Source organism: Capra hircus, chromosome 7, assembly GCF_001704415.2.
Source record: "Capra hircus breed San Clemente chromosome 7, ASM170441v1, whole genome shotgun sequence".
NCBI classification, from domain to species: domain Eukaryota; kingdom Metazoa; phylum Chordata; class Mammalia; order Artiodactyla; family Bovidae; genus Capra; species Capra hircus.
Window position 1 is genome coordinate 14,179,670 of NC_030814.1, and position 24,003 is coordinate 14,203,672.

General features: G+C 42.1%; 1 protein-coding gene across 2 annotated transcripts in view; it reads right to left on the reverse strand.

The window, feature by feature from the left end:
* LNPEP (leucyl and cystinyl aminopeptidase) overlaps nt 1–24,003 on the reverse strand; it is a 106,277-nt gene that overhangs the window by 52,865 nt on the left and 29,409 nt on the right. For both annotated transcript variants that reach the window (XM_018050013.1, XM_018050012.1), the window contains exons 2-4: nt 7,922–8,762; nt 3,470–3,608; nt 1,831–1,962 (exon numbers count right to left, since the gene is read on the reverse strand). In XM_018050013.1, the coding sequence (XP_017905502.1) occupies nt 1,831–1,962; nt 3,470–3,608; nt 7,922–8,739 (1,089 nt within the window). In that variant the 5' untranslated portion in view covers nt 8,740–8,762. The remainder of the gene's footprint in view (nt 1–1,830; nt 1,963–3,469; nt 3,609–7,921; nt 8,763–24,003) is intronic.

A 24,003-nucleotide genomic window follows, 5' to 3' on the forward strand; every position in this document is an offset into this window, starting at 1 on the left:
AATAACCTCAGATATGCAGATGACACCACCCTTATGGCAGAAAGTGAGGAAGAACTAAAGAGCCTCTTGATGAAAGTGAAAGAGGAGAGTGAAAAAGTTGGCTTAAAGCTCAACATTCAGAAAACGAAGATCATGGCATCCGGTCCCATCACTTCATGGGAAATAGATGGGGAAACAGTGGAAATAGTGTCAGACTTTATTTTTGGGAGCTCCAAAATCACTGCAGATGGTGACTGCAGCCATGAAATTAAAAGACGCTTACTCCTTAGAAGAAAAGTTATGACCAACCTAGAGAGCATATTCAAAAGCAGAGACATTACTTTGCCGACTAAGGTCCGTCTAGTCAAGGCTATGGTTTTTCCAGTAGACATGTATGGATGTGAGAGTTGGACTGTGAAGAAGGCTGAGGCCAAAGAATTGATGCTTTTGAACTGTGGTGTTGGAGAAGACTCTTAGAGTCCCTTGGACTGCAAGGAGATCCAACCAGTCCATTCTGAAGGAGATCAGCCCTGGAATTTCTTTGGAAGGAATGATGCTAAAGCTGAAGCTCCAGTACTTTGGCCACCTCATGCAAAAAGTTGACTCATTGGAAAAGACTTTGATGCTGGGAGGGATTGGGGGCAGGAGGAGAAGGGGACGACAGAGGATGAGATAGCTGGATGGCATCACTGACTCAATGGACGTGAGTCTGGGTGAACTCCAGGAGTTGGTGATGGACAGGGAGGCCTGGCGGGCTGCGATTTGTGGGGTTGCAAGAAGTCGGACACGACTGAGCGACTGAACTGAACTGAACTGGAAGATGACTGAGACCCTTTGGTGGTACTGCGCTTCCTTAAATTGTTGTATTAGTGTTTTCACATCTGAAAAAGCAGTCACCTTCTCTGGTCTTTACTAATTGTTCTCTCCAATGCATCTAAACACGTATGCTTTGCTCCAAAAGTGTACTAGAACTTTTCTGCTAGAAATGTGGACTTCCACAAAGTCTCTATTATCCAAGCATGATTGTCTAAGACTGCTTTACAGAGCTCCCAGACCACAGCCAAAGGGACTACAGTAATAGTGTGGGCCACAACGGGGTCCACAGCCAGGACAGAGTTCTGTATGCTGAGACCTAATGCACGAGAGGGCAAGGCTCCTCCCAGGTTCTTAGGAATATAGTGCTGGACCCCACATCTTCCACAAAGGCGTTTTTGTCCATCGATAGATGCCAAACTACTGCTCCTGGGGCGGGGGGAGCAGACAGGGATGAATGAGGGGCATCTTATCAAGCCATTATGGTGTGCATGTTACTCAGTTGTGTCCAATTCTTTGCGATCCCATAGACTATAATGCGCCAGGCTCCTCTGTCCATGGAATCCTCCAGGCAAGAATACTGGAGTGGGTAGCCATTCCCTTCTCCAGGAGATCCTCCCGACCCAGGGATCAAACCCAGGTCTTCCACACTGCAGGCAATTCTTTACCATCTGAACCACCAGGAAAGTCCCTATCCAGCCACAATGCTGTCACTTGTTTTAAATCTAAACAGTCACATAAAACTAGTGACCACCATGCTGTACAGCACCGTTCTAGAGGCTTTATTGCTTTGACATATTGCCTTACTGAAATTGTCTTAACAAAGTAAAATTCAAAGGAACTTAAAAATCACTGATTTTTTAGGTATCCAAATAGTAAATAACCACTAAGTAAAAGTGACAGTTCTGGTATAAAATGTCAGAGTGGTAAGTCAAAAGCTTGTTTTCCTTCATGAAGCAGTTGCCAGATATCATGAAAGGATTCCTCTCAACCTCTTATAAACAGGTTTTAAGACAACTACCGTGACGACACACATACCAGGGTTCCATTTACGTCCTGACTCAGATTCTTCATCTCCCCCACGATGAAAGCAACCAGGTAAGTGCTCATCTTCACACTCTCAAAAAACTCATCCTGAACAAGTCCGTCTTCCAGCACGACTGATGACTTCTACAAGGAAAGCAGAAAATGACAGTTCTGTAACCATGGGAATACGTGACGGTGACATATAAACCGCGCAACTGAAAGTTCAAATACGTAGTGAAGGTGCTGGCCTATTTTAATTTCTCAGCACAAGTTTCTAAACAGTATGGATCTCAGCCTCAGTCTGCTCTACCTTCCTTCATCTTGAGGACACACTGAGTACAGTAAAATCCTTAAGAAGCTCTTGGTTTCAAACCGTGGCTTTAAATAAATGGAAGTTAGAGACAGTGGCAATGGCTCTGTGTCTCCCCTTTAAAACACCACCGGAGACAAAAAGCCTTCCTTATGATCTGAGAATGCTCCATTCTGCTGCTACAAGATAATACATTCACACAAGGAGGAGCTACAGCTGGTTAATCCCCCCAAATGACCTGAAATGGCTTCATAAAGGACTGTGCTGACGACCGCAAGAAGGCTACGGGATCAAAGGTGAGAAGTCACGACGGAAGTCTGAGTGTGGGAATGTGTGCAACCTTGCAGGATTTGCCAGCCATGAATTTAAAATGTTTTAGGTTCCTAGGCAAGTAAGCACACCATCCCTCTCAAAGAAAGATTAAGGTGAAGAGTTAAGGTGAGGAGTAGAGCTGCTAAAGTGACGTCCTTGTTGAAGGACAGACCATGTCCTCTTCTGGACTCCAGGGGTAACTCTACAATCAGTTAGATGTCGCTGCTCCTCCCCGCCCCCTAGCCCCAGCCACAGGGGTTCTGAGAAGCTTCTATCCAGCTGCATTCAGCTCTCAGGTGTACCAAGTGTTAGCTGCTCAGTCGAGTCCGACTCTTTGCGACCTCATGGACTGTAGCCCACCAGGCTTCTCTGTCCATGGCATTTTTCCAGGCAAGAATACTGCAGTGGGTTCCCATTCCCTTCTCCAGGGATCCTCCCAACCCAGATCTCCAGCACTGCAGGCAGATTCTTTACCATCTGAGCCCCCAGGTAACAAAAGGACCCTCTGAGTTCTGTTCAGTGTAAAAACAATTCTGCCTGGTTTCATTCCCACTACCTCTCATGTGGAGCTCACAGCCAAGAAAGACATCCATGTTCTTGCTGTTAAACCTCCATGTCACAATATCAACTTTTTCAATAACCAGTAAAACATCAAGGTCAATTGTGATTCAACACTTATCAAATATCACAGTTTAGAATAGCAAATTCACCATGTCTCCAAAAATATCATTGTCTCTTTAGTAGTAGTTCATAGTATTAATATTTATAGAACTTTAGTACATAGCACACACTTCATATTTCCTGCCCATGCATTCCACATCCAGTCTTTCTCCTTCCTCAAGTGCTTCTCAAGCTGACTTCACAACTGATTCCAATACATATTTTACTTTTATTAAAGCATTTTAAGAAAGAATAAGAAAGTATATGATTTTAATCATTCTCAGTGGTATGGCAAAGAAGAATCCAAGTATTCATAACAAAGACAGAGACCCACTCAAAAAATTTTACATTCAAGGAACAGAACAGTACCTTAGGCATATTTGATAAAGCAGTGTATTGCTCATCTCTTTTGATCCTGATGACAAATGTGGCTTTAAATGCTGGTTCATCAAAACAAGGAAAAGCAGATCTTGCTGCCAAGGGTTCAAACTGAGTTGCTGCAAAGTACCTAAAACGAATGCAAATCCATCCAACAGTTATTGAGCACCTACTATTCAAGGCACCTTGCCAAGTTCTAGGGATACTAAGATAAATATCATACAAGTCCAGGCGTTAAAGGATTTGCAATCAACTGGGAGAGGCAGAGGTTATACAATAGACAGAAAGTTCTCAGGCTGTAAATCATGTCCTAATGGTGAGAACAAAGCAGTGGGGACAAAGCGTAGGGACTCTGCCCAGTGGTAGAGACACTGTAAGAGAACTGTCGACAAAATATGAAGAGGGCCTTTAAAAATGAGGAATATTTGCAAAGGGAGAGAGGGAGGAAGGTATAGTCTAGAAAGAGCAGAAAGCACAAGCAAGGACAGAGCAGTGCGTGTTCAGGGGCTGGGGGTGGATGTCCAAAGTGGCTGGAGATGAAACCACAGAGGTAGGTGACAGCTGGCCACTGAGGTCCTAAAAAGGTTTCTGAGCAAAAATGATGTTCATGAAAGATGTTCATCCATCACTAAACCTCAAACTCACAATCTGCACTAGAACAAAATGCAAAAAAAACAGGCATCCGACAGTGTGCTGGGGTTCTTTACTCTCTTCAGAAGGGAATCAAAATTTTTCCTCCCTCTCCTACAACACAGCTACAACACTTGAGCATTTAACTGTAAGTCCTCAATTCAAGGTTGGTGGAAAAGCATAAATAGACAAGAAATGTAGATTTTTAATTCAGCAGCAGAATAAAGTAGATCTGCATTTGGGAAATCATCCAAACATGGCCCTCGAGCAATCGGCACAAATGCGGTGCAGGTGTGCACAAATCAATATAATCAATATAGTCAATATGGTTCTTGGACAACCATCACTTCAGAGATGATGGCCTGCTTCCTTAGGGCTTAGTTTCTACTGATAATTTTTAAAAGGCAAGAGTGTAAGATTTAAAGGCAGAAAACCCAAACTCTGCAATTTACCAGCCATGTGACTTAAGCATATCCGTGACCTACATCCCATATCCTTATTTGTGAAACTAGGATTGACATAGGATCCCTTACCAAACATTTAGGGGTGTTGATTCTATTTCAAAGTTCTATTTTGATACTTAATGACAACCACGTTTATGCCACAAAGTCCTACACAGGCGTCTATTATAAATACTAGACAGTCATAACTCTTCCTTCATGCCCAAATAACTATTTCTTAGAGCAAACTGCAAGAATGATAGCAATCAACACACATGAAGCAACGGAAACATGTTTCTGACATTCTATCTCTTCACTCAGCTCCCAAATTCTTACCCAGTTAACAGAAGATTTTGGAAGAGGGCTGCAAAGGACTGGGGCTGGGGGTGGAGGGAGCGGGGATAAAGTCTGATGACATTCATACTATTCATATGAGAGTCTACTTGGACCATCATTTTGGATAAAAACTGGATTATAACGTTCTGAGACCAAAAAGATCTTAAAAGAGAGGTTGAAAGAGATGCAATAACAACTCTCTTACATCGAAGTCCTTGTGAGAAGGCTAACTGATGATACTTACAACCTAAGCTGAATACTGCAAAGCTTACTCTCTCATTAGTGATTGCATTTGCTTTCAGAAATACTAGCTGCAGTTTGAGCACCACCTCCAGCAGCACTGAAGATAGTTATGAATTAGCTGAGGGTCAGGTAAAAGAATTCTAAGCACTGGTGATAACAATGGGTAAAGAGGTGTGAATGGGTGAAGAAGGAGGTGGTGTACCACAGTGGTTAAGAAAATGTGGCCTTTTGTAGTTAAAATGACTGCATTCGAATTCCCCTCTGCTACTTGCCAGTCCAAAGATGCTGAGTGAGTTCTTTCATGTGCCTCTGCTTCCTCATCTGAAAAGTGAATAAAATATCATTTCTACCCCTTCGTGAGTTTGACAGGATAAAAAACTAAACACACAGCATGCCTGCACCAGCTTCTAGCACTTCGGTTCTCAAGTAAATACGGGCTGCTGTTACCATTGGAATCCAGGGAAGGGCACATGAAGTTCATGAAGCCAGGCGAGGGCTGTGAGAAAAAGAAAAAAACACCAAAGCTCCCAGATCTAGGAAGAGATTGCACTAAGTCACCTTGAACATGAGGAACTGCTGGAGGATCATAAACCAAAGACCAACGCGGGCAGGTCTGCGCTTCCAGAACTAGTCTGGCAGCCTACGCGAAAGGTGGAAAGAGAAGGGAGAGCCGCGGCTGGGTTAGAGGTCAGAGGTCAGAGGTCTAGTTAAGAAGACGCTTCAAGAGTTCAAGAAAATGACACTGAGAGATGGAAGGACAAAGAAATAAAACACATCCCCACCCTAAATTTCTTTACGAGTTTGTTTAGTATCAGTTTGTTATCTAGACCCTTAAGTCCATCCTCACAGCTTCTAGATTTAACTGCGAGGTTCCTGACCAGCTCCACCTCATAGATGACACAGGTTAAGTTCCTCTACCACAAGCAGTGTCAGTACATTTGACATTTACACACACTTTGATTTTCCAATCAATAAGGGATATATTCCTTAGTTACTTTGTTTTGAATTACAGTTTTCGGATCCCTTGAAAGGTATAAATAATCTTTTAAACTTTTATCTTGTGTCAATATATACAATTAGGTGGGGCATTCATTCTATTGAACCAGGTAAGTAAATAAATTTATATATGTTTTCTGTAACAGCAGAGTTTGAGAAAATACTCTATTTCTTAATTGCAAGAATCTGTCTTCCATTTCTCTAGCATTTTTCACCACTCAATCCAGCCCATAGCAAGAGTCAACAAGTGACAATATCCAAAACCACCACTCTTCCCATTACATATAGGCAGGCCCAAGAGAACCCAATGGCAATAATCTGAAAGGAAGAGATGACTAGGGTATTTATTCAAAGATTTGCCACATACTAAGAACACTGTTTCTATATATATCCTATAAAATTCCTAAAGGATGATGGAGATTATAGAAGGAGAAGAAAAGCCAAGAAGCCCCAAGCTACCACTGCAACTTAAATTTGCTTTTTATGTCAGATCTCACAGTGAGAGCCAGTAGGCCATTTATTTTTAAAACATTACATTAAGGGGAAAGAGAAAAATTACTTATCTGAATAGGAGTACAGATTTTGCTTATCTCTTTCCCTATTTAAAAAGGATCATAACACTTTAGATTTAAAATATTCATCTATTCTTCTCAACATATGAACATACGTTAGCCAAATGGCCAGCATCAGTAATTCACTGGTTTGCAAAGGAATATGAGAGATTGCTCCAAAGCATTAGACAGATCTGACAAGGAATTTGGACATGTAAGACAACTGACATTACTGCTACTGAAGAATAACCTGTATGCACCTGTGCCCTGCGTCCTTCCAGAAATTCAAGCTATATCTATGAACACTAAGGTTAAACAGAATGTTGTTGTTCAGTCTCCCAGTCGTGTCTGACTCTTTGTGACCCCATGGGCTACAGCATGCCAAAGAACAAAATATGTGGTCTAAATGGGGAGTCTAGGAATTTTAAGTCCCTTTTTTAAAATTAAAATCTCTCTAAAATTTCTTTCTTAAAATTTCCATCAGAAATCCAGAATAGAGTGGCACTAAAAAAATAAATAAACCAGCAAAAATAAAAGATGCTAAAAGTGAGATATATATATATATAAATATATGTAAGTTTACAGCACTTCTTCATGCTTCCTTTCTCTATCTCCGTAAGCACCTCCTAAAAGCTCCACATAATAGCAAAATAAGTCTTAAGGGATAATCAATATTTTCCACTCTGCTTCACATAGAGACCTTGTAAGGGGACAGAAACTAGATTCGTAAGATACGAAAAGCTCAAGCTAACGTAGTTCTTGTAAGTGAGAACGTAACTGATATAATCTTTAGCCATTCCCTTCCGTCAGCAAGCCCCTGCCTCCACCATGACACATGACATAACGTCATGGTATATGCTCAGGGTTTTGACTGAGAGAAAGAGTAGTAGTAGTGATAGTTGCTCGGTCGTGTCTGACTCTTTGTGACCCCATGGACTGTAACCCACCAGGCTCCTCTGTCCATGGGATTCTCCAGGCAAGAATACTGGAGTGGGTTGCCATTCCCTTCTCCAGATGATCTTCCCGACCCAGGGATCAAACCCAGGTCTCCTGCATTGCAGGCAGATTCTTTACCATCTGAGCTACACTATACTCTTTCAAATCCCCATTCTATTATTTTGCACCTAATCTCTTTAAAAAAATAATAATAATAATTGCAGTCAATGTCGCCGATGTGGGCAAAGAGATCCATATTGCAGAAGTCATCAGAGAGCAAAGAAGCAGCATCACTGAAGAGGGCTACATACTTTTTCTCGTTACTTTCGTCTCTGTAGGAGATGCCATAAAACCCATAGGAAGAACTAGATATGTTTGCCGAATACTCGATCTTCAAGGTGTAATTGTGCCCTTCAAGCAGGGTCTCGGGGGCAACAATGGCGATTTGTTCATGCAGTGGGTACTCCAGGACGTCAACTTCTTTTTCCTGGCTTGAAACTGCGGTCATAAAGGTCACTCTGGAAATGTTGTGGCCTGTGCTGTGAAGAACGATGTTCCACGTGGCCTGAAGGGCCTGAAGCGAAATCGTCACGGAACCCCTGAACGTCATCGAAGTGAGGTTTGGGTGGAGGGTCAGGTCATAGCGCACTGGCGCAACGGCAGTGGGCAGCCTGATTTGGGCCCACGGAAACAACTTTCCGTTTGTTGCGATCGGCTGAATCGGTTCCATGGGTTGGTTTTTTTTATGGCAGCCTTCTTTGGTAAAGGTACACCTGGGCAGGAGGTAAATCATCATGATTATAGCAACAGCAACTATGATGATGAAAATACAGACTCCTACGGTCCTGGCAGAGTGCGCTGAGCAAGTCCCATCCGAGTTCGGCCGGTAGCCGGCCGCGCTGTTTCGGAGGCCCGAGCTCCTGTTCATGAAGGACATGCCCAGAAGCTTTGCAGACGACTCATAGTCCTCTTCGTCCTCATCCAGCTCATGCTCGCCAAGGCCCCGCACCAGCAGTCGTGAACCCCGGGGCTCGTATTCCACCTCATCAGGCTCCAGAGGATGTAAACAGGGCTCTTTGGCTAAATCCACCACATCTGGTTCTTCCTCAAACATGCTGTTTTCAATCATATTCCTAGGGAGCTGAAGCCGATCTAAAAAAAACAAAACAAAACACCAAAACATAAGGACCAGGCACAGAGTTAGGGGAGATAGGGCATAATAAAAGGTCTACTAGCAAGACCACATTTAATCTAAGGATTTTTTTTGTAAATCACTGAGACTTATTTCTATTTCAGAGCTACTGAATTAGTTGATGCTTGTAATATTCTGGTATTATTCATTAAAAACTCAATTATAGGTAACAACATATCACAGTAATGAAACAAGAAAGCTAAATACACAGGCTAGTATCAAAAAAAAAAAAAAAAGGCAGCTGAGATTAAATACTGATTTCTTTAATACACTCCTATCCAACAACCTGGACCCTTGTCCTGAGGGAACAGGGAAGCCTGGTGTGCTGCAGTCCATGGGGTTACAAAGAGTCAGACACGAGTTAGCGACTGATTGACAACAAGTCTGAGCAGCCCTGGTCCCAGCCTTCTTCATGGTCAGATCCCGGCAGCACTGGACACGGCATCCCGGCATATGTGCTGGCCATCCCAGACTGCTCACTAATCTGAGATAAGCCAGGCGGCTCTTCGATCTCACCCTCCATGTCTGTTTTCCTCTCTGGTCCCTCTGCTTGCAATGTCATCATTTCCCCCACCCTAGTCCACCTAGTGAATGAACACCTGTTATTCCACAACCCATCTTAACTTGCTACAGTGGAAATTAAGAAAAAGTTACTTTCTTGTTTTTCCCTTTTCTTTATTACCTTTCAAAAATACATTTTTCTTTTCATTTCATCTTGCTCCTTTCACTTCTGGAGGGGCATAGAGACCCCCGTGAGGTTGCCTTTTCCTATCTCCTCTCCATTCCCAAATTTATAAAACCTATGCTACCCCACGTCCAAGGAGCAGTGCCTGCGCAGGGGCAGGAGGGCCTAGAGGAGCTATCCCACGTTCAAGGTCAGGAGGGATGGTGGTGAAGAGATACCCCTCGTCCAAGGTAAGGAGTAGCAGCTGCGCTTTGCTGGAGCAGCCATGACGAGATGCCCCATGTCCAAGGTAAGAGAAACCCAAGTAGGACGGTAGGTGTTGCAAGAGGGCATCAGAGGGCAGACACACTGAAACCATACTCACAGAAAATAAGCCAATCTGATCACATGGACGACAACAGCCTTGTCTAACTCAATGAAACTAAGCCATGCCGTGTGGGGCCACCTAAGACGGATGGGTCATGGTGGAGAGGTCTGACAGAATGTGGTCCACTGGAGAAGGGAATGGCAAACCACTTCAGTATTCTTGCCTTGAGAACCCCATGAACAGTGTGAAAAGGCAAAATGATAGGATACTGAAAGAGGAACTCCACAGGTCAGTAGGTGCCCAATATGCTACTGGAGATCACTGGAGAAATAACTCCAAAGAATGAAGGGATGGAGACAAAGCAAAAACAATACCCAGTTGTGGATGTGACTGATGACAGAAGCAAGGTCCGATGCTGTAAAGAGCAATATTGCATATGAACCTGGAATGTCAGGTCCATGAATCAAGACAAATTGGAAGTGGTCAAACAGGAGATGGCAAGGGTGAATGTCGACATTCTAGGAATCAGCGAACTAAAATGGACTGGAATGGGTGAATTTAACTCAGATGACCATTATATCTACTACCGCGGGCAGGAATCCCCCAGAAGAAATGGAGTATCCATCATGGTCAACAAAAGAGTCCGAAATGCAGTCCTTGGATGCAATCTCAAAAATGACAGAATGATCTCTGTTCATTTCCAAGGCATATCATTCAACATCACAGTAATCCAAGTCTATGCCCCAACCAGTAACGCTGAAGAAGCTGAAGTTGAACGGTTCTATGAAGACCCACAAGACCTTTTAGAACTAACACCCAAAAAAGATGTCCATTTCATTATAGGGGACTGGAATGCCAAAGTAGGAAGTCAGAGACACCTGGAGTAACAGGCAAATTTGGCAGAATGCGGAATGAAGCAGGGCAAAGACTAATAGAGTTTTGCCAAGAAAATGCACTGGTCATAGCAAACACCCTCTTCCAACAACACAGGGGAAGACTCTACACATGGACATCACCAGATGGTCAACACCAAAATCAGACTGATTATATTCTTTGCAGCCAAAGATGGAAAAGCTCTATACAGTCAACAAAAACAAGACCGGGAGCTGACTGTGGCTCAGATTATGAACTCCTTATTGCCAAATTCAGACTTAAATTGAAGAACGTAGGGAAAACCACTAGACCATTCAGGTATGACCTCAATCAAATCCCTTATGATTATACAGTGGAAGTGAGAAATAGATCTAAGGGACTAGGTCTGATAGACAGAGTGCCTGATGAACTATGGAATGAGGTTCCTGACATTGTACAGGAGACAGGGATCAAGACCATCCCCATGGAAAAGAAATGCTAAAAAAGCAAAATGCCTGACTGGGGAGGCCTTACAAATAGCTGTGAAAAGAAGAGAAGTGAAAAGCAAAGGAGAAAAGAAAAGATATAAGCATCTGAATGCAGAGTTCCAAAGAATAGCAAGAAGAGACAAGAAAGGCTTCCTCAGCGATCAATGCAAAGAAATAGAGGAAAACAACAGATTGGGAAAGACTAGAAATCTCTTCAAGAAAATTAGACACCAAGGGAACATTTCATGCAAAGATGGGCTCAATAAAGGACAGAAATGGTATGGACCTAACAGAAGCAGAAGATATTAAGAAGAGGTGGCAAGAATACACGGAAGAACTGTACAAAAAAGATCTTCATGACCCAGATAATCATGATGGTGTGATCACTCACCTACAGCCAGACATCCTGGAATGTGAAGTCAAGTGGGCCTTAGAAAGCATCACTACGAACAAAGCTAGTGGAGGTGATGGAATTCCAGTTGAGCTGTTTCAAATCCTGAAAGATGATGCAGTGAAAGTGCTGCACTCAATATGCCAGCAAATTTGGAAAACTCAGCAGTGGCCACAGGACTGGAAAGGTCAGTTTACACTCCAATCCCAAAGAAAGGCAATACCAAAGAATGCTCAAACTACCACACAATTGCACTCATTTCACATGCTAGTAAAATAATGCTCAAAATTCTCCAAGCCAGGCTTCAGCAATATGTGAACCGTGAACTTCCAGATGTTCAAGATGGTTTAGGAAAGGCAGAAGAACCAGAGATCAAATTGCCAACATCCACGGGATCATCGAAAAAGCAAGAGAGTTCCAGAAAAACATCTATTTCTGCTTTATTGACTATACCAAAGCCTTTGACTGTGTGCATCACAATAAACTGTGGAAAATTCTGAGAGAGATGGGAATACCAGACCACCTGACCTGCCTCTTCAGAAATCTGTATGCAGGTCAGGAAGCAGCAGTTAGAACTGGACATAGAACAACAGACTGGTTCCAAATAGGAAAAGGAGTACGTCAAGGCTGTATATTGTCACCCTGCTTATTTAACTTATATGCAGAGTACATCATGAGAGATGCTGGGCTGGAAGAAACACAAGCTGGAATCAAGATTGCTGGGAGAAATATCAATCACCTCAGATATGCAGATGACACCACCCTTATGGCAGAAAGTGAAGAGGAACTCAAAAGCCTCTTGATGAAAGTGAAAGAGGAGAGTGAAAAAGTTGGCTTAAAGCTCAACATTCAGAAAATGAAGATCATGGCATCTGGTCCCATCACTTCATGGCAAATAGATGGGAAAACAGAGGAAACAGTGGCTGACTTCATTTTTGGGGGCTCCAAAATCACTGCAGATGGTGACTGCAGTCATGAAATTAAAAGACACTTACTCCTTGGAAGGAAAGTTATGACCAACCTAGACAGCATATTAAAAAGCAGAGACATTACTTTGCCGACTAAGGTCCATCTAGTCAAGGCTACGGTTTTTCCAGTAGTCATGTATGGATATGAGAGTTGGACTATAAAGAAAGCTGAGCACAGAAGAATTGATGCTTTTGAACTGTGGTATTGGAGAAGACTCTTGAGAGTCCCTTGGACTGCAAGGAGATCCAACTAGTCCATCCTAAAGGAGATCAGTCCTGATGTTCATTGGATAGACTGATGTTGAAGCTGAAACTCCAACCCTTTGGGCCACCTGATGCAAAGAACTGACTCATTGGAAAAGACCCTGATGCTGGGAGTGACTGGGGTCAGGAGGAGAAGGGGACGACAGAGGATGAGATGGCTGGATGGCATCACCAACTCAATGGACATGAGTTTGGGTAAGCTCCAGGAGTTGGTGATGGACAGGGAGGCCTGGCATGCTGCGGTCAATGCGGTCTCAAAGAGTTAGACACGACTGAGTGACTGAACTGACTGATTGATGCTAGTTTTATAGTTTTCTTTGAATAAAACTTTTAATCACTCTCTAGGTGTATGGGTTCAGCAATCTGCCATCCACCCATCTCATATGAATGATCTAGAAATGGAAGAGGTGACAGTTATGACATTCTGCTTTGGGAATTTAGTCTCCTAAATACCCTTCAGCACTCCAACTTCTTGTGACATAATTGTGTTTTGTTTTGATAGTTGATTGTGTTTGAGACTCACGGACTTCATTAAAAGAGCAAATATTGCCATAATGGAACTGAAAAACTTTTTTTTGTAAAACTATTAATAAAATCTCAGTGGTTAGAAATTTTCTGTGGTATTTTTTTTAAATTAATTATTTTAACTGGAGGATAGTTACAATATTGTGGTGGTTTTTGCCATACATTGACATGAATCAGCCGCGGGTAAACACTTGTCCTCCTATCCTGAACCCCCCTCCCACCTCCTGCGGTAGTTTTAAGTACCTGGTACAGTGGTGCAGACTAGTTGCTTCATTTGCTTTTTCATTAAAAGGCCATTCTGACTTTTTTTATCTCCGATGGGACGATGATGTTCTCTTAGGCATTTGCCCATGCGTTCTCTCAGGCCTGATGCAGACACCCATGGGGTCTGAGCTGCTGCTAAGTCGCTTCAGTCGTGTCCGACTCTGTGTGACCCCATAGACGGCAGCCCACCAGGCTCCCCCGTCCCTGGGATTCTCCAGGCAAGAACGCTGGAGCAGTACAGTTTAATTTAATAAATTTCTACACTAACTGTGAGTATAGTCTCAGCTTAATAATTCAGAGCATCTCCACGCCTGAAGTCCATCCCCTGAGAACTTTGTGTCTTTGAATCCTCAGCCATGCCCTCTTTAAAACCAAGGGGTGTCCTGCAGTCTGACCATTTTAGCGTCTCCTGTCTGCACTTCATTAACTTCCAATCTTTTGACTGGGGCTTAGTCAGATGCCTGCCCACATCCAGATAACCTAATTTAATTATTTATCACCCAATCAGATTACTACCTATGTGGAATTTTAAACTTTCAGAAATAGAGCACACCACCTCATCTGCTATATTTTTACTGCATATTAGAAACAAACTTTTGTATGCATGCACAATCATTATCAAGTTAAATATATCAAACCAAGGAAAAATACTTTTCTTACAGGTAGCCCATGAAGACTGTACTTCCAAGCCTATTTAAGAAATCTTGCTTTGGGTTCTTAAGTGAGTACACTTTGATCTCAGCATTAAAATTTGAGTGTAACATATGACTACTCCTTGCTCTAAAGGGAGTTTTTTCGTATTTAAAGAAGGGATCCTAAAGAAACAGGAAATTTTCTAAAACTTCTTAAATCCACATACACGAGCTATCTATAAGCCCAAGGCAAAGAAGGTCCTAGTTGAACTATTTTGATTTCAAACAACATAGGCCCACGTGGTTATGATCTAGGAAAATGGAAGATATTTCTTTTCATCAGATACTGTGAACTGGTACTCCTTGATGTCGTCTGTGGACCAGCACCAATCTGCAAACTGTTTGTTATCCATCTGCAATAGGCCACGTGAAGAATACTGATATTTAAAAACTTTTTTAGCAGATTTACAGTAATGTTATATTTAACAAATTCAGTAATTTAAAAATGGAGCTTATATTTTTTCAATTTTCCAATGATTCATTTTTTATATGATATAAAACTTCCACAACAAATTAATAAAATTAAAAACCAAAAAAACAAGGAACCTTGATTCTCCAGCTCAGGTACTACGGGAAGCAATGGGCTGGAGTATCAGCATTACTGGCAACTCAGGTGGATACAAAGCTAACAACTGACAGGAGCTGCTGCTGCTACTGAGTCGCTTCGGTCGTGTCCGACTCTGTGCGACCCCGTTGACGGCCTCCCACCAGGCCCCTCTGTCCCTGGGATTCTCCAGGCAAGAACACTGGAGTGGGTTGCCACTGCCTTCTCCAATGCATGAAAGTAAAAAGTGAAAGTGAAGTCACTTAGTCGTGTCCGACTCTTAGCGACTCCATGGACTGCAGCCCACCAGGCTCCTCCATCCATGGGATTCTCCAGGCAAGAGCACTGGAGTGGGTTGCCATTTCCTTCTCCAATGCATGAAAATGAAAAGGGAAAGTGAAGTCTCTCAGTCATGTCCGACTCGTAGCGACTCCATGGACTGTAGCCCACCAGGCTCCTCCATCCATGGGATTTTCCAGGCAAGAGCACTGGAGTGGGGTGCCACTGCCTTCTCCAATGACAGGAGCAGCGGAAGTGAAAAAGAGGGAACAATGGATGACAAGTCATGTGAAAGAGTGAGAATACACAGGAACTGATGCTCTGCTGGGCTGGGCGATGGAGATAGAAGGATGATGGAGACAGGCCTGTAGGATGGAGGCAGAAGGAAGTTTATGTCGACCGCCTATGCACTTTCTGGCTTGGATAATGAAGAGGGAATGCCAGTCACTGAGATGAGAACACGGGCTTCATATTCCCCCTGTTGGTTTTCGGCAGGGTGGGGGGGAGGGGGAGGAGGAGCAAAGAGAATAGAGTTACGAGATGGCATCTGGTATGGGACATGACATACTTATCTGACAGAGAGCCAGGTGGAGACGACTGAGTAATAGCATATTATAGCAGTAAAGGGGCTTCCCAGGTGGCTCAGTGGTAAAGCATCCACCTGCCAATGCAGGGGGTTTGATCCCTGGTCCGGGAAGATCCCCTGGAGGAGGAAATGGCAACTCACTCCAGTATTCTTGCCTGGAGAATCTCAAGGACAGAGGAACCTGGTGGCCTGCAGTCCATAGGGTCGCAGAGTCACACACAATTGAGCACACATGTGTGCAAAGCGTTGAAAGCCTCACTGTAAGATAGAGCTTCAAATCCTGGCTCTTCCACTGACTGCTTGATCTTAAACAGGTTACCCAACATCCCTGAGTTTCAATTTCCTCACCTATAAATATGGAAGACAGTACTACTCTGTAAGTCTGGACTCAAAAGAAGGATCTGGGTGGGAGACTCAGGTTTCAGAATTAGCTGTGTTTATTTAACTTAGGATTAAAATCATGCAGGTAGATGAGACTACTGAAGGGGAGTAAGCGTCAGAGAGCGTTACTATTTAAGAGGGGCCGCAGAGGAGGAGAAGAAAGTACCGGAGGCAGGAAAATCAGGACAGTAGAAAGCAAAGGAAGAGTTTCATGAAGAAGGAAGCGGCTGATGCCTTAGGAAGGTCACGTACAATGAAGCCAAAGACAGGCCACTAGAGCTGGCAACCCACGAACCAGTGACTTTTCACGAGGCACCTTCAGAGGGGCCGGGCAAGCGAAAGCCTGACTGCAGTGGCCCAAATAAAGAAGGGAAAGTTAACAAAGCCAGGCAGTAAGTGCTGCAGGCAGTTCTTTTGAGCACACAGTTGTACATCAAGAAAAAAAAACACAGGGTCAAGCTAAAAGAAAATGTGGCATACAGAAGTGTTAAATCCATTTGCTTTTGTGTGTTGGCCTGTGTCTAAGGTGGAAATAACCTAAGTGTGTATTTGCACGTTTCTGCACATTTTACCATAATTAAAAGGCAAATGAAATTTTTTTTAAAAAAAGAAAGGGAGAGCAGATGGTTAATCCAGGGTTAAACATGTAGGGAGGATGTGGTGAGAGACAAAGGGGAAAATACACAAAGAGTAAGTGATTAACCGAGGTGTTCAATTTAGAAATCAGGACAGAAAGCAAAGCTACGGCAAACGACGTGGTCAAGATTCAAAGAAAGGAGTAAACTTCCCACAGGCATTAATCCCTTTAAGTTGCTATCACATTTTCTGAGAAAATGAAGTTAAAAAGGATGTATCTTCAAATCAACAAGCCAAAACAACTTTAAAAGAATAAATCTAATCTAAATTAAGGCTTCTTGGGCAGATACAAGGATTGGTATATTCAATTAGGTGCTATAGCAACTTGCGATATTCAAACTAGGCCCTAACAATAAAGGATTCTTCTTCTCCCGAGGCCCTTATGACATATTTAAATAGAGGGAAAAGCTCCATGGGTGAGACAGCATTCATATCTTCCAGATGATTTCTAAATGGAAACCATTCGATTTCTGAAAAGATGGCTAATTGTCAACTAAAGTAACTACTTCTCTAATGAGCAGTCCTTTTATATCAAAAAAGAGGTTTTATTTTAAAGAAGTTTAAGGTGAAAAAGAAAATGGAAAGACTAGAATTTATAACAAAAAAAGTGATTCTTCTATACAAGCCTAATCTGGCAAAACATTACCCAACCCCCCGACCACACTCAAAGAAAACCTCTTCCTATCAACCACAAGGCCCACTTTAAGTCCCGAGTTTAGATATATCATTATCTCACCATTGAAGGGCAGTCATTAGCACTGTATATAAGTTTGGAAGTTTTAAGTTGTCCCTTTTTCTAGTAACATCCCGTCTGCTTAAACCGCAAGGTATAAGCAGTGTCATTTAAAACACAAACACAGAGCCCGACAAGCATTCCTACTTTCACCACTAATAACAGTGCATTTTCACAAGCTGCACTTAATTTTTCAGTTGACAGGCCCAAGGTCACAGCCCAGGATGCAGGATCCAAGTAAGGTCATTCTCTCTTCCCTTCCCCTCACCCTCCTTGTCTCCCTTGAGAAGACAGAAGACAAGTGAATGGATAATTAGGGGTGGGAGGTGGGAAGATCATAGAGAAATGGTTCGGTTCATGAACACCGTAAGCTCACTTTACCTATTTGGTTCCAAGAGTGACTAAGATTTATTTTGCCCTTTCATGCTACCCTAAAGTTCACTTTAATGCATGTAAAAATGCCGTGGGAGACTTCCACCTCTAGTATGACAGAGTAATTGGTCCCAGACCTTTCCTCCTCTCATAAACAACTGGACAAAATAATGCAACTATTTTCAGGTACCAGCTAAGAGACAGGGCAAGAATGTGACCTCCAAAAGAAGGAAAAGGTCATCAGGCCACATCTGCTTGGTGCTCTGCCTTGGGGGTATTTTCCTGACTGTAGTACAGTGAGCTGGAGTCCAGGCAGAGGACGGCTGGGAGGCAGAAACAGGGTCCTGGGGAGGAGGGAGTCATACAGAGGGGGGACCAGAGAAGTTTGTATAAGGGTTTCCTGAGAGTCTTTAACCAATGCAGGACATGTAACTACACAGGGCTTACAAAAGAGTGGCTGTATTAAGGTTAACAGAAACACAAGAGGTCGAGCAACTTAAGGGAAAGACTGGCAGTCTAACCCAGTCCAAACAAAGAGAACTCATTAACGCTCTGGGCATGAAACACTAGGAAGGCTTCGCTTTAGGAGTAAAAACATTCCCCAGGATAAGGCCTGCTCTAGACATATGCTAACAAAGTCTAAAACTAAGCCCTAATAGAATCCACAGCAGAAACAGAATTTGGAGGATGAGTCTTGCTAAGGTAAAGGGGCCTGGGGAAAAACCTTGAGACTTCCACAGATCAGCCATGGCAAAATAAAACGCTAAGCCAATACAAGAAGATCAGTCAGTAACTAAACTGCCTACTAAAACAAAAATCAACACCCTACAAAGCCGTTTTTTAAAAATACACTATCAAAGTGGGTAAAAACTTTAGATGAGCTATTATAAATATGTCTCAAAAAGTCAAGGACACTGTGTTTAAAAACAACAGAAAAGAATATATGAACAGATGGGAATCTCAGAAAACTCAAAACTAGAAAAAAGAACCAAATGGGAGGAAAAAAAAATAAATGGAAATTCTAGGACTGAAAGGTTCAATAACTAAAATGAAAGAGTCATTGAATAGATTTTTTTTTTCAACATTTATCAGTATATCCAATTAACAATGCTGTGATAGTTTCAGGTGATCAGCGAAGCAACTTTGCCATAGCTATACATGTATCCAGTCTCCCCGAAACTCCCCTCCCATCCAGGCTGCCACATAACACTGAGTGGGACTGCAGGTGCTAGTACAAACAGAGGTCATTGAATAGACTTAATAGTGGATTCGAGACAGCAGAAGACGAAGTCTATGAACTTGACAGATCACTACCAATTACAAATTTGAGGAATAAAGAGGAAAAAGGAGTCACAGAAAAATGAACATAGCATCAGACATTTGTAGGACCGTATCAGTCTAACACATACGTACTAGGAGCCCCAAAAGAAGACCACGAGAATAAAAGCAGAAAAGATATGAGAAGAAATAACTGTTAAAATTGTACTGTTTGATGAAAACACTATTTTATCATATCCAAAGAGCTCATCAAACTCCCAAGACAATAAATACAAAGAAAATCATATCTAGTTTAATCATGGTTGAACTGCTGAAAATCAAAGATAATGAGAAAATCAGTAAAGGGACCCCAAAACAATATGTTATATACAGGAGAAAAATAATGCAAAGAACACTAACTTCCCATCACAACAATGGAGATCACAGAACAACATTTTTAAAGGGCTAGAAGAAAAAAAATTTTCGCTCAGCATTCTCTATCTAGTGAAAACTCCTTCAGAAACAAGATAAACATATTTTCAAATAAAATGAAAGTTGACAAAGTTCTTCTCAAGCAGATATGTACTACAAGAAATTACAAAAAAAAAAAAAAATAGTTCTTCAGGATGGAGGGAAACAATACCATATGGAAATTCAGGTCTTCAGGAAGGAAAGGAGGATACCAAAAATGATGAATAAGTTACCAAAAAGTAAGTTTATATTTTTTATTTTTCTTAACGTTTCCTTAAAAGACTCTTCTAAACAAGAATAACATGCAAATAGTTTTGAACAGAAATAAAAGATATGACAAGAAGAGCATGAAAAATGGAGAGGGTGAATAAGGAGAGTTATCTTAAACTATATTTGTGAATTGAGAAGATGAAATGGATGTGTCAAGTGAGGGGTTGGAGGTGTGAAGTAGGAAGTGAGAAAAGTCAGGGGTAAAATGTGAAGTGATACAATTCTGACTATAAACAGACTTTAAAAAGTTAAGGTTGCATATTATTAGCCCTAGAATAATTAATGAAAAAATAACTTAAAACATGCATAGCAAAGAAACCAATAGAGTAAATAAAACGAAGTATTAAAAAATAGCCAATTAACCCAAAAGAAGGCATTAGAAGAGAAAAACAAAACGGGACTAATGAAAACAATGGCAAAAGGGTAGACTTAAACCCACTTACATAAATAATTACATGAACTATTAATGGATTAAACATCCAACAAAAGGGCGGAGATTGTCATATTCTAAAAAGCCAAGATTGAACTATACACTGTGCATAAGAGACGAATTAAAAATTAAAAGACAAATAGGTTAACAAAATGGAATAAAATTTATAATGATAAAAGGAGAAATTTATCAGAATAAGACACCATTCTTAAACATGTATGTACATAATAATAAAGCTTCAAAATTCATAAACAGAAAATGGCAAAACTCAAGAGAAAAAATCACAACTATAATGGAGATTTTATCATTTCTCTTCATACTAGTTAGAACAAGTAGCCAACAAATAAGTAAAGCAACAGGATATGTGAAAGATGCTATCAACCAACTTGGCCTAATTGACATTTATAGAACATCATACCAAGTAACTACAGAATACGTGAGTCATTTACCAAGATGGATCACATGCTGGGCCATAAATATCAATAAATTTCAAAAGACTGAAATAGTCTTTTTTTAAAGACTATGTTCTCTGACCAAAAAATCAGTAAATCCAGACAATCTCTAGATAGATCTCTGGAAAATAGAAAATACACTTCTAAATAATCCATGAGTCTAAGATAAACCACACGGAATTCAGAAAATATTTAAAGTAAAAACACAACATATCAAAACTTGAGAGAAATTTACTGCTATATTAGAAAAAGGTTTAAAATCAATGATCTAAGTTTCTACCCTTAAGAAGTTGGGGAAAAGAAGCAAATTAAACCTAAGTAGAAACCTAAGGAGAAACAATAAAGGGCAGAGCTCAATGGACTAGAAAACAGGTAAAAACAGAAAAAAAAAAAAAAAAAATGCTGGTAGAGGGCAAGGAAGCAGTGTTATTGGCTGTAATTCATATTCTCCCAGAAACTGGCCTAAAAAGCCATATATATCAAGTCCTGTTGGATCTCCAAGAGCAGTTTCTACTACTCAAAGGTCTATTTAGGCTCATTACAGAGACAGATCAGAACTGGGTCCTGAGCTAGAGACAGAGGTGCTCTTTAACAAGCCCGCAAGTCTTAGGCATGTCCCTCTTTCAAGAAGACCTGGAAAATACAGAAATATTTAGCCAGTGATAATGCTAGTTATACCCAAATTCAGAAAATACTTATGTTCTACTCCTCCTCTTAAATAAAAACCAGAACTGATGCTTTTGAACTGGTGTTGGAGAAGACTCTTGAGGGTCCCTTGGACTGCAAGGAGATCCAACCAGTCCATTCTGAAGGAGATCAGCCCTGGGATTTCTTTGGAGGGAATGATGCTAAAGCTGAAACTCCAATACTTTGGCCACCTCATGCGAAGAGTTGACTCATTGGAAAAGACTCTGATGCTGGGAGGGATTGGGGGCAGGAGGAGAAGGGGATGACAGAGGATGAGATGGCTGGATGGCATCACTGACTCGATGGGCATTGAGTCTGAGTGAACTCCGGGAGTTGGTGATGGACAGGGAGGCCTGGTGTGCTGCGATTCATGGGGTCGCAAAGAGTCGGACACGACTGAGTGACTGAAGTGAACTGAACTGAATGTTTTTTTGTGTATGTGGGAGTGGAGTGGTAAAACTAAATGTTTAAAATGGATTAGAGAGCTACTATTTAAAGAAAGGGGCTTCCCAGGTGGTACAGTGATGAATCTGCCCAAGAATTCTAGAGATGCGGGTTTGATCCTTGGGTCAGGAAGATCCCCTGGAGTAAGGAAATAGCAACCCATTCCAATAGTCTTGCCTGGAGAATTCTATGGACAGAGGAGCCTGACAGGCTACAGTTCACAAGTTCGCAAAGAATCGGACACAACTGAGCCCTGAGCGCACATACACACACATTTAAAGGAAAGCTCTTATGATTGCTTCAAAAGTAAAGAAAAAAATTCTTAAGCAAAAAACTAAACTTGTTATTTCAATATTTAGATTTTTGTATATTTTTCTCTTAAAAAGTGAACCCCCTTTTTAAGTTTCCATTTAAAATTTTAGCTGAGTACTTTCTCAATAGGAAAAATGCCACGGGTGGGCGGGGGGTGGGGCGGGGAAAGAGGCCTCATTTTTAAGCACTGGATTTAAAGTGCTGACTTCATTTAGGGTAATGACAACCTCGACTCTCATTATGCAGAAACACAACCATCTAGCAGTAGTTCAGGTTACAGTTCTGTGAAAGGAATCTCCACAGCGAGCACCTTTGTTCTAAATCTCAGTGACCTGATGCCCAAAACTATATATAAACTCAGTCAGTCCTTGGCACTAAGCCACGCTTCCACAAATCCTGGAAGCACACACAGCCCCGTGCACAGTGCCTGCTCCGCTTCTGCCCCACAGTGAGACCATCGCATGTTGCAAACATCTCAGTTTCCCTCAAGCACGCGTGGCTGGTGTGGCCACTTCATCTTTCTGCCCATACCCCACCCTCCTCACTTTCCTCGCCCACAAGCCTTTCTTTTCCCTGCCCTCTTTAATACACTGCTGCTGCTGTTGCTGCTGCAGTCATGTCCGACTCTGTGCGACCCCATAGACGGCTAGAGTACTGGAGTGGGGAGCCATTGCCTTCTCTGCTTTAATACACTAGTCCAGTGTAATCTTTGCAAATCCCCAGGTTTTCAGCTTTTTAAAATCAAGTCATCTATTGCTGGAATAAATATCCTACTCTGATCCATCCCACTACTCTCCCTAAAATAGTTCCGTTCTGTTCCGGTCAGTCGCTCAGTTGTGTCCGACTCTTTTCGACCCCATGGACTACAGCACTCCAAGCCTCCCTGTCTATCACCAACTCCCAGAGTTTACTCAAACTCATGTCCATCGAGTCAGTGATGCCATCCAACCATCTCGTCCTTTGTTGTCCCCTTCTCCTCCCACCTTCAATCTTTCCCAGCATCAGGGTCTTTTTTAGTGAGTCAGCTCTTCACATCAGGTGGCCAAAGTATTGTTTGTACACCATAAAAATTAAGATGCCTAACTCTTCTCTTAGGATGAAAAGGTTAGAAGGACTGCAATAACAACATACTTAAATGAGCCCTGAAAAAGTGAAGCCAGTGAGTCTTCCACCGATATTACTTTCTCCCGGTAGGGTAATTCCTTGGACAATCTAGGAAAAGTAACTTGATTTATAGCAAACTTAACATTATCTAGTCATCATTCTAATGCAATCCTGCCAACCTGGAGGATGACCCAAGACAGGTGCCCCTGTCCATGGCGCCTTATTTATAATTAGACTGTGCAGTGTTAATTATGCTGGCTGCCCTGCCAATGTTCTACAGAGACTACAGGGAGAGATCAAAACAATCATTCCTGAATTATGAGTCACTGTACCCTCTCCAACTACACACTGCTGCTGCTGCTGCTGCTGCTAAGTCGCTTCAGTTGTGTCTGACCCTGTGAGACCCCATAGATGGCAGCCCACCAGGCTCCCCCGTCCCTGGGATTCTCCAGGGAAGAACATTGGAGTGGGTTGCCATTTCCTTCTCCAATGCATGAAAGTGAAAAGTGAAAGTTAAGTCGCTCAGTCATGTCCAACTCTTAGGAACCTCATAAACTTCAGCTTACCAGGCTCCACCGTCCATGGGATTTTCCAGGCAAGAGTACTGGAGCGGGGTGCCATCACCTTCTCTGCTACACACCACTGGAAGCCCTCAAACCTGGAAGATGGAAGCTGTGCACACTACATGTGCACACATGCTTATCGAGCTCTCACATTTCGGATGAGTTCCAATACCTGTTGCCTATACTTTCCAAAATACATTTTAATCCTGGCAACTTTTTGCCTATTAAAGGATTAGAGGTTGAG